Source organism: Microcaecilia unicolor, chromosome 6 (assembly GCF_901765095.1).
Source record: "Microcaecilia unicolor chromosome 6, aMicUni1.1, whole genome shotgun sequence".
NCBI lineage: Eukaryota > Metazoa > Chordata > Amphibia > Gymnophiona > Siphonopidae > Microcaecilia > Microcaecilia unicolor.
In genome coordinates this window covers 216,820,381-216,832,526 of record NC_044036.1, presented here as the reverse complement: position 1 = coordinate 216,832,526, position 12,146 = coordinate 216,820,381, and the positions used below count along the sequence as shown (strand labels likewise).

The window sequence follows — 12,146 nt, the reverse complement described above, 5'->3', positions numbered from 1 at the left end:
GTGATGTCTGTGCAGATTGAATCTTGTCTTAAGCATCTAGCCTGTTTCTAGAAAGAGGTATATTAAAAGCAGGAAGCCGGCAAAAGAATCGATTGGACCGGTAGATGACCGAGGAGTAAAAGGGGCAACCAGGGAAGACAAAGCTGTAGCGGAGAGCTTAAATGAATTCTTTGCTTCGGTCTTCACTGAGGAAGATTTAGGTGGGATACCAGTGCCGGAAATGGTATTCGAAGCTGACGAGTCGGAGAAACTTAATGAATTCTCTGTAAACCCGGAGGATGTAATGGGGCAGTTCTACAAACTGAAGAGTAGCAAATCTCCTGGACTGGATGGTATTCATCCCAGAGTACTGATAGAACTGAAAAATGAGCTTGCAGAGCTATTGTTAGAAATATGTAATTTATCCTTAAAATTGAGCGTGGTACCGGAAGATTGGAGGGTGGCCAATGTAACGCCGATTTTTTTAAAAAGGTTCCCGAGGAGATCCGGGAAATTATAGACCGGTGAGTCTGACATCGGTGCTGGGCAAAATGGTAGAGACTATTATTAAGAACAAAATTACAGAGTATATTCAAAAGCATGGATTAATGAGACAGAGTCAACATGGATTTAGTGAAGGAAAATCTTGCCTCACCAATCTGCTACATTTCTTTGAAAGGGTGAATAAACATGTGCATAAAGGTGAGCTGGTTGATATTGTGTATCTGGATTTTCAGAAGGCATTTGACAAAGTACCTCATGAAAGACTCCAGAGGGAATTGGAGAGTCATGGGATAGGAGGTAGTGTTCTATTGTGGATTAAAAACTGGTTAAAAGATAGAAAACAGAGGGTAGGGTTAAATGGTCAGTATTCTCAATGGAGAAGGGTAGTTAGTGGGGTTCCCCAAGGTGTCTGTGCTGGGACCACTGCTTTTTAACATATTTATAAATGATCTAGATATGGGAGAAACTAGTGAGGTAATTAAATTTGCTGATGACACAAAGTTATTCAAAGTCGTTAAATTGCGGGAGGATTGTGAAAAATTCCAAGAGAACCTTACGAGACTGGGAGACTGGGCATCTAAATGGCAGATGACGTTTAATGTGAGTAAGTGCAAAGTGATGCATGTGGGAAAGAGGAACCCGAATTATAGCTATGTCATGCAAGGTTCCACATTAGGAGTCACGGACCAAGAAAGGGATCTAGGTGTCGTCGTTGATGATACGTTGAAACCTTCTGCTCAGTGTGCTACAATGTAGTAAATTTAAAACGAATTGGAGAAAATCTTTCTTCACTCAACGTGTAATTAAACTCTGGAATTCTTTGCCAGAGAATGTGGTAAAGGTGGTTAGCTTAGCGGAGTTTAAAAAAGGTTTGGACAGCTTCCTAAAGGAAAAGTCCATAGACCGTTATTGAATGGACTTGGGGAAAATCCACTATTTCTGGGATAAGCAGTATAAAATGTTTTGTACTTTTTAGGGATCTTGCCAGGTATATTGTGACCTGGATTGGCCACTGTTGGAAACAGGATGCTGGGCTTGATGCACCTTTGGTCTTTCCCAGTATGGCAATACTTATGTACTTATCTTCTGCCCAGTGTATGGTGGCAGCCAAAAAAGCAAAAAGAATGCTAGGAATTATTAGGAAAGGGATAGAAAATAAGACAAAGAATATTATAATACCTCTGTATTTCTCCATGGTGCAACAACTCCTTGAGTATTGTGTGCAATTCTAGTGGAGGAGTGGCCTAGTGGTTAGGGTGGTGGACTTTGGTCCTGAGGAACTGAGTTCGATTCCCAGCATAGGCAGCTCCTTGTGACTCTTGGCAAGTCACTTAACCCTCCATTGCCTGCCGCATTGAGCCTGCCATGAGTGGGAAAGCGCGGGGTACAAATGTAACAAAAATAAAATAAATAGTCACCAGAGAATATGGTAAAAGAAGTTAGCTTAGCAGGGTTTAAAAAAGTTTGGCTACTTTCCTAACAGAAAAGTCCATAAGCCATTATTAAGATAGACATGGGAAAATCCACTGTTTATTTCTAGGAAAATAAATAAACAGCATAAAATCTGTTTCACTCTTTTGGGATCTTGCAAGATACTTGTGACTTGGATTGACCACTAACCATATGTCCATTCTGTCATCCTGTCCATTTCACACAGGTGATTGGGGATATACTCGGAGGATGTGGCTCATAACACCCATTGTCAGACCAAGAAATGAGGCAGAGGATGGGTACAACAGAGCACACTGTGATACCATAGCCAGGTGTCTAGATAGATCTGGGAGGGAGCTCCTTAATAAACCTGAGAGAGCCTGCAGAATGTTTCTCACTTGCTGAATGTTTCACAAGCTGGCACCAAGGAGATGAATACCATTCCTTGAGGGACAGGAGCCCTGCCCCCAGAGAACCCGAAGATGAACAGAATCTACTTTGACAGGGGCAACCACAAACCCAGTAGCATGCGTAAGCTGCAAGGAATGAACTCATACACAGAGTTTTAATTTCTATGAGCAGTATACAATATGTACATGAATGTACCCAGAACTCTGTGCCCATTTCCTATTCCCCCACAACAGTGCCATATCCACCACCACACTTGTGTGCCTACCATGACCTCTCCGTCATCACCTCAGCCCTCCTCCCAACCCCACCTGTACCTGCAGCATTCGTTCCTATTCTTGCATGTAACTTAAGAACCCCACCAAACCCCTATGCTTTCCCTTTCTCTCTCCCCTTCCCAAAACATGTCACCACTCCTTCCCACCCTCTCCAATAGCATGCACACTATGTTTTGCCCTTCTTCATCCTCTTCCTCCCCCCCCCATCTCTTTTGGGGTGCAGAAAGTCCCTTCTGGGATCCTGGCTGTTCCTTAGCATGTCCATCATGCTGGCCAAAGCTCTCAGTACTGTCTGAGTTACTCGAAGAGGCTTCTGTCAACATGCCTGCCTCCCTGGCAGCTTCAGCAAATGGTGGGAACCATAGTTGCGATCTTGGGACTGGTTGCTGTGCTGCATGGCTGCCTCCTGGAATCATTGGCACAGGCCCTGGGCTTGTGTCATTGAGAGGCATCATGAAGGCACTTCATCTTCCCTGCCGCTTCCTTGCAGCCACATCTTGGGTAGGTGGTGGGGTCTTGGTCATGTTCACTGTGCTGGGTTTGGAGGTCACAGATGCCATTGGCAGTGTCGCATGGGCCAAACACATATTCAGTGTTTCCACCCTACTGGAATGTCCATGCATGATGCCCAGCATTTAACAAGGTCAGCTCCATGTACTCTGTACTCACCACCTTCCACATCCTGGAATGGTGAGGGCACAGGCAACATTATATACCCTGACTTCATATCCCTACTGGCACTTTGCTTCACAGCCTGGGTTTCCATTAGCTCACGGTTCTCTCCTTCCTCTGTTGCAACTGCCTGGATACTGTCATCTTCTCCCAACACCTCCTGTCCTGCCAGAGCACCCTCTGTGCTTGGCCCTATCAATGCCTCAGTATTATGATTTTCGACTGTAGGTAAGAAGTGCAAGGCAACATAAGCCACATGAAAGGGTTTACAGGACAAATTTCAACAATCAGTTCACATGCATCCAACGCAGCACAATCACCATATCATGCACATCACCAGCTATGCATGTCCCCCATATATTTTACAATTGGCAGCCATCACTCATCTGGGAGCTTTATAGGTATGCACCATGGTGGAAGTAAAAGCAGAAGTGAGATGTAAATGACAATTTCTTAGTAAACCAAATGAAACAGCAAAACTGGGAACAGAATTTACTATTGCAAACCTTGTCATGCAAACAGTGGATCATCTCATCTTAAATTTTGCTGTTCAGTGAATATATCCTGTAAGAATAGTGGAGTTGCCCGTGTTGTTACTGGTCTGCAGTCAAACAGAACAGTAATGAGTTGTGTCACTTTAAAGCAGAGATGAAGCTGAAGCTGGTTACAATTCTTGGTGAACAGACATATGTCTCTACCACAAGGGACTGCTGGCTATCCCATGGAAAATTTTACATTGGGGTGACTGTCCACTGAATTGATAGTCTTTGGAAAAGAAGTCTGCTTGTCTAGCCTTAAGACTGAAGGATTTCCACACATTTGACATTCGTGCATCTGTTCTCGATGAAAAATTGTTGGAACAACAAAAGACAATGATTCCAACTTCATGAAAGCCTTCTTTGTAAATGGACAGCATGAAGAATGGGATAACTTATGTAAGACAACATTAGACACAATTGCCCCTATCCAAACCAGAACATCACATAGGAAAAAATCAAATCCATGGTTCACCGAAGAGCTGAAAGAACTCAAAACACAAGTCAGAAAGCTAGAACGCGCGTGGAACAAAAAGAAAGATGAACACACACTGAATGCATGGAAATCACTTCGGAGGAAATACAAATACACTATAAAACAGACTAAAAGACTACACTATAAAACAATGATTGGACCAAACTACAAAGACACGCACAAACTCTTCAACCTTGTAAACAAGCTGCTAGACACCACACCAGTTACAAACAACAGTAAAGAGATACCAGGGGTCGACAACCTCGTGAAATACTTCAAGGAGAAAATTATACAACTACGACTTAAAATACCCACCAGCCCAATTGAATACGCCACACTCCTAAATTGTCTAGACCCAGAAGACGGAATATATCCAGCAGACAGGATCTGGACCGAATTCGAATTACTGTCAGAAGACCTCATCTCTAAAACGCTCAAAAAAATTCGCAAAATCCAAATGCAAACTAGACATCTGCCCAAGCAACCTCATGAAATCAGCTCCTCAACAATTCATAATAGACTTAACGAACCACCTGAATTTCATGCTGCAAAACGGACTTTTCCCAAAGGAAAAAGGAAAACATTTACTCACCCCAATACCCAAAGACACAAAGAAAAACGCAAGTGAAATAACTAACTACAGACCAGTTGCATCTATACCACTAATAACCAAAATAACAGAAGGAATGGTAACCAAACAATTCACAAGTTATCTTGATAAGTTCTCTATACTGCTTGAAGCCCAATCAGGATTCCGATCGAATCACAGCACAGAAACAGTATTAACTACCCTACTGACCAAATTTAAGCAAATGATCGCAACCGGCACCAATATTCTCCTCCTACAATTTGACATGTCAAGTGCCTTTGATATGGTCAACCACGGAATCCTATTACACATACTTGAATATTTTGGCATTGGAGGCAATGTCCTAAATTGGTTCAAGGGGTTCTTAACCTTACGCTCATACCAAGTCACATCAAATTCAATCACATCTGCCGCATGGACACCTGAGTGCGGAGTACTGCAGGGATCCCCCCTCTCGCCAACAATTTTCAACCTACTGATGACCCCACTGGCAAAACTTCTATCAAACCATAACATTAACCCTTACATATATGCTGATGATGTAACGATATATATTCCTTTTAAACAAGACATCAATGAAATCTCCAACGAAATCAACAAAAGTCTACACATTATGAACACCTGGGCAGATGCATTCCGACTAAAACTGAACGCAGAAAAAACTCAATGCCTCATACTAACCTCCCAATACAACAAGACCAAATTTACCGCTATCAACACACCTAAACTAAACCTGCCAATATCAGAAAATTTAAAAATCCTTGGAGTCACAATTGACCGACACCTAACACTTGAGACTCACGTGAACAACACAACAAAAAAGATGTTCCACTCCATGTGGAAACTGAAAAGAATAAAACCATTCTTTCCAAGATCTGTCTTCCGCAACCTAGTACAATCACTCGTACTCAGTCATCTGGATTACTGCAACTCACTATACGCAGGCTGCAAAGAACAAATATTGAGAAAACTTCAAACAGCCCAGAACACAGCAGCCAGACTCATCTTCGGAAAACCAAAATACGAAAGTGCAACACCCTTACGTGAGAAACTACACTGGCTCCCACTCAAGGAACGTATCACCTTTAAAGTATGCACGTTAGTTCACAAAATCATTCACGGTGAAGCCCCTGCATACATGCCTGACTTAATAGACCTGCCACCCAGAAACGCCAAAGGATCATCCCGAACTTTCCTCAACCTCCACTTCCCTAAGTGCAAAGGCATAAAGTACAAAGTACTACATGCATCAACCTTCTCCTACATGAGCACGCAACTCTGGAATACACTACCACGCAACTCTGGAATACACTACCACGCAACCTGAAAACGATCTATGAACTAACCGACTTCTGTAAACGATTGAAGACCTATCTCTTTGAAAAAACTTACTGCAAGGATCAAAACACATGAATTCCATGCACACCAACAAAATGTATCAAGCCATTCTCTTCTAAACTCTCTTTCCCCATATTCTCTCCCACTCAAAAATCTACCCACAGATAAAATTGCAATACCCTAACGCTCTCTTGCTATTATTCGATCACCCTATCATCCCCCTATGTCACATCCCATAGTTTCTACGCCCCAAAGATGATTGACTTAACTTTGTCTTCCATAACTCTTCACAATGTAACCCATAATCGCAATGTAACAAACTGTATTTCCATAATTCATAATGTATTGTAAGCCACACTGAGCCCGCAAATAGGTGGGAAAATGTGGGATACAAATGTAATAAATAAATAAATAATGAAGATAAAGATGACGATGCAAGTGATGAATTAGCACTACTTCTAATGCAGATAATAATGATGATAAAGTATTCTTTGCTATACAAAAGTCAAGTGTTTCAGATTCCCTTGATCAAAACCTGCAGACCCAATCAGAAGACATCAGTAATATTACAACCTGGCCTGATTTGAAAGAATTTTTATCAGACTGAACACTCCACTTTCTGTTAGTGCTGTTGTTGAACACCTTTTTAGATGTGCTGGATTAATGATTCACAACCATGACAGTTATTTTCAGAAATTTAGTTTTACCAAAAGCAACATGGATTGAATGGTTCAGTAATAAAGCTGTTGGGATAAAAACATCTGCTATCATACTTAACAATTAATATACCAGTAGCATTTGTAGTTTGGCAAAATAGTCAATGATCTTTCATTTCTCACAAAACAAAACAGTTATTTTCCAGTGTTGAACGCATTATAAGATAGAGTAGGTATAAAGGATAAATCCTTATTCAAAATCACAATCTCATCTTTATTAAGTTCTCTCTTAGAGAAATGTTATACTCTGTTTACTGCTCTTCTTGTGCTAATGGTTGCAACTGATTGTAGACTGGTGACCCTCCCTTGCCTTCTGCCTTTCTTCCTCCCCCCTTTCTATATACACATTCTTTTTTGGGTTTTCTCTCTCTCAGCAATCTCTGTTGTAGATTCTCTCTGCCAAATGTTCCCTAATTGAAAAACCTGTTGTTCAATATTCTGCCTGGGAGGAGTGGTATATAAAGGAACTGAGGATCAAAAACGTCATCTGACTCTTTTCTACTCCTTTTTCAACTACTCTCATAATTCTGCCTATTCCCAATTCTTTTATCATAATTTCTTACTTTATCATTTATTCTATTTTTTCATCCCTTCTTGCTTCATTATTAATTCCTCTATTATCAAAGGTGGGGTGTTTCTTTTAATCTTGATACCTCTTAGGCTTTTGCCATTGATAAACATTCTCACACCTATAATCTAAATCATCTTTTGAATTTTTTAAACTTTGTCTAAATTTCTTCTTAAAGTACTCTAATTATAAATTGTAATCATGAAACAACAGCTCAAAACAAGCATCATGTTCTTTTAGAAAAGTGGATTCATTGTCTAGTTGTTCTTTTGCAAATTCCATCTTTTATTAGAGGTCTGTATTATCAGAATTATAAGGTCTAGACAGCATTTGTTGAGGATAGCCTCCCACTTGTTCAAAACGTCATCATCTTCTGTATATAATTTATATGCTTTTTTGCAAGTCTCCTTGATGGATCCTCTGGAATCTGTAATAGTCCTGTAATGCAGGGGCATGTAATTCACTGTTTACCATCTTTTTACTTAATTTAATCATTTCTTCCCAGTGATCTAAATAATCATTGTCAATACCCATGTTGGAAAAAAGTGTCTTTAGGGAGAAGACTCTGTAAAACTTTTTCATTGAAACTCAGGATATTCTTCCATGTGGAAAAAGACATGTTAGCCTCAAACAAAGGTCCACATAACACCAGAGAGACCATTCAGGTCCGCAACAGCAGTGATGTAGAAAGAAGGTGGATCCAGATATATAGTCCAAACAAGAAATTTATTTAAACACAACCCAACATGGTCCACATTTCACCATATCAAGGGCTGTCTCAAAGGTCTAAAGCTAAAAACAATAATCAAAACATAATCTAATCATAAAAGTCCAATGTAAACCTGCTTAAAACCATATAGGGCTAGATTCTATATATGAAGCCTGAAAATTCCGCACAGAAAAAAAATATGCCTAGGCGTATTCTCTAAAGTATGCCCAGATTTTATAGAATAGGCTTAAATATCCAAGTGGTATATAGAATATGCTGAGCGCTGGTCCACAAGAATACTCGCAGTTATTTTCAGAAATTTATTTTTACTACAAAGCAAAATGGATTGAATTGTAGAGTAATAAAGCTGTTGGGAAAAAAAATCATCAATAGTTGTATTTATTGTAGTTGCAGTAAGTACATTTTTTAATGTTCTTCACTGTACTTTTACTTTTATAGAATGTGTTAACTTATGTGTTAACTTATGAATTTAAATGGGGGAAAACTGTCCCCCTGGTTCGGTCTGGTGTGGGCAGTTGGTGTTTCCACTCACCAGAGAGAACCTCACTAGAAAGCTTAACCAAGTAATCCTCTGACTTCATATCTGGGTGAGAGAATAAGAGTACCTACCCCCTATTACGCATTCCGGGCCAAGTGGTTAGTTATACCTCTAAATGTTGTGCAAGAAAGAGAGAAGATAGGTTTCAAAGATGGCTTTATTCTTACTAATGCAGTACAAGGCGATCAAGTACATAGGCAGGAATAGAGGTCTGTCAGACAGCATCTCAGTATGGCAGCTCTGGAGATCTCTCACCCCACCCAAATTTGCTGCCAGTTTTATACCCTTCTGCCTGTATTCAACTTAATGGGTTTCCATATACTCCAATATTAAACTTGTTTACTCTGATCTCACCTAACCGCAAATGCCCCTCACAGGAAAGTCTCCCTCCTTTTCGGACAGATGGCCAGTACTGTTCCCCAAATTTTATTGTGGAAGTTCCCCATTCTGCAGTTAGTACCTGAAAAATGAGATCTCTATATTAGAATTTGGCAAGTGACAAGTTGTGAAATCCCTAACTGAAAAACAAGAATAATTGGAAAGCACCAATAATTGGATTGGCCACTGTTGGAAACAGGATGCTGGGCTTGATGGACCTTTGATCTGTCCTAGTATGACAATACTTATGTACTTATCAATGAATTGTATCTAACTTGCAATGCCCATGATTTCCTATTTTCTTCATTTGGATCTACTTTCCGTGTTTTGATCCTGACCATGCAGCTACCATCTCAGTGAAATTCCACCTTTTCATATTGAACTCAATCAAGTATCCAGGGCAGGGGTTCTCAACCCAGGACACACCTAACCAGTCAGGTTTTCAGGATACCCACAATGAATATGAATGACATAGATTTGCATAGAAAGGAGGTAGTCATGCAAATGTATCTCATACATATTTATTGTGGAAATCCTGAAGACAGTGTTGAGAACCCTTGATCTAGAGAAATATTCATCATAGATGTATTGGCCTAGGCTCCACATAGCTACCCTTAATTCCATTTCACTTTATAGTAAGTTCTTTATTCAGTTGCTCTGAAATAAAATTGTTTAGGAAGTTAAGAAACAAATCACTGAACATTTGAAATTGGATCAGACGTTTAACTGTCTGCTATTTAACTCAATTGAATTGAATTTGGTATATATATCTCATGGCCAGTAATGGTTACAAGCCAAGTTACTTGAAGCAAGTAAAAGACTGCTTCCCATTGGGCTCTCCTTTTTTTTTTATCACTCACCCAATCACACCGCAATCATCCTGGTTTAACTTTTTGTTACCCTCATCCCATTCTATCCTTTTCCTCTGCTCCACTCTACTCACTCATAATCACACCCAGTTCAAAACAGTCCATTTGTTTTTCATATTCCTCCAGGGCTTCAGAATGCCCTGGTAGATCCATGGTGAGGAAGCTGCTCCACAGGATGAAAACTCAATGCACCCAACTGTTGTAGCTCTGCAATATGAAGCAGTTAAACATATTATTCCTTCTCTGTGTTCTGTATTACAACCCACCCCTACACACCACCCCCATCTACATGTGTATGTTTATTTATCATTTCTACACAGTCCTTCAACAAGTTAGTAGAGTGGATTACATCAAAATACAAGTCAAGATACTGATAGGCAGAGTCACAGGGAGAAGGAAAAAAGTAAAGTGAAGAAAGAAAGGCAGAGACCAAGATGGAATAATATATCATATAAATGGCCAAAAGAAAGACAGTTTACTGCCAATTGAATCACTGTGCCTAGTCTCCTTTGTCAAGGTCAAAAGCAATAGTAAAAAGATAGGCCTTGAGACCTAATTTAAATGTAGTGAATGAGTTATCCAAATGTTGATCTTTGGGAATTGTTGTATTTGGTCATGAGCCCTTGGACCTGGACCGAGGCCAAGGGCAGACTGAGCCCATACTAGCACAGAGACTAGAACCCTCTGCAATACTTGGTATCAGTGAAACATAACAATGTGGCTGCTTTGTGCTTATTTCATTATAGGTGGGCCCTGATGGTTCCTCTGTACAGGCTGATACAGACTGTGCCAAGAGTCAGAAGAGCTCTTTCCGTCTGTTGCCAGATGGACGATTACAGAACGTGTACACAGGACTGTGCCTGTCCCAGGCACAAAAGGACAGCCAACTCTTTTTGCTAAAGTGCTCCAAAGCCTCTCTTTACTTCTTGCTCAGTGAAGGTATTTCAGCCAAGGGACTAGGGTTACAAATTTGTTAAATCCAGACTCGTGAAGACAGGTAGTAGGGATGTGCTTTTATTTTGTTTTGAAAACAAATGAAAGAAAAACAAAGCATCCACTAACATTGTCCCTGGCCTTTACTCCTCTGTGCCTTACTCATAGGTGTTGCCATGAAGTGGCAAGTGCCACCCCCCCCCCCACCAAAAAAAATGGCTTGCCTGTCCTTTGCCATCCTAATTTTACCTGGCATGTGGCTCAGCATCTTCCACTCACCCTCCACCAAGGCCCAGTATCTTTCTCTCTCCCTGGCACAGAGAAGGACATTTGAGAGAATAGGGAGAACCTGGCAAATGAGAGTGTACTGATGGGTTGGGAAAATGAGTGAAGTGTGAAATGCAGGGTAAGAGAGAGGGGATGAAGTGTGGGGAAAGGTTGAGACATAATGTGACAGGGAGACAGGAGAGAGGATGAAAGGCATTGAAAATGGAGGGGAGTATTGGGGAGTGGTATGAGAGGAAGGAGATAGATCTCTGAAGGTGTTGAATGAGGGTGGAAATGGGGTTAAGATGATGGTTAAAGAGAAGCAATAGGAGATGGGGTAGGCAGTAAGATATAGAAGAATAGCCTGAAGGTAAGGGAAGGAAAGAGAGACAGGAATAGAGCTGGACTGGGATGAAAGGCAATGGGGGGGGGGGGGGGGGTAGGTGAGGTCCTGAGAGGGTGAGTACAAAGGATGGAAATGGAGGACTAGAGAGTGGGCAAAGGATGGAGAGAATAGGACACTGGGAAGAAGAGAGAGAGAGAGAGGGGGCAAGGAGGAGTACAGGAGAGGGGATGAAAGAGAGGTGGGAAAAGCTGGTAGGTAGATGACAGGTAAAAACGAGAAGTCTAAGAAGAAGGTGAGAGAAGGGGAGAATTAAGGCTGATATTCAGCCCTTAAGCAGCCAGATTTACCATATAAATGGGACCGCATAAAAGTCTGTTCTATTTTTTTTTTATTTTATTTATAATTTTACTGTACATTTAACAAGGTAATCCTTGCAAGAAACACAGGCAAATAATATACATCATAACATTCTCATCCAGTGTTTTATCCGTAAATAAGGAAAAACTTCAAAAAGAAAAATCTTACAATGGACAAGAAGATTAGGGAATAATTATACATTAAGACAAAGAATAGTTTAGCCTTTCTTAGACC

The 12,146-nt window shown here is 40.7% G+C and overlaps 1 protein-coding gene across 1 annotated transcript in view; it reads left to right on the top strand.

The window, feature by feature from the left end:
* Nucleotides 1-12,146, top strand: part of LOC115472509 — a 177,677-nt gene that overhangs the window by 125,902 nt on the left and 39,629 nt on the right. Inside the window, exon 6 of the mRNA XM_030206799.1 lies at nt 10,756-10,948. Within this exon, the coding sequence (XP_030062659.1) occupies nt 10,756-10,948 (193 nt within the window). The remainder of the gene's footprint in view (nt 1-10,755; nt 10,949-12,146) is intronic.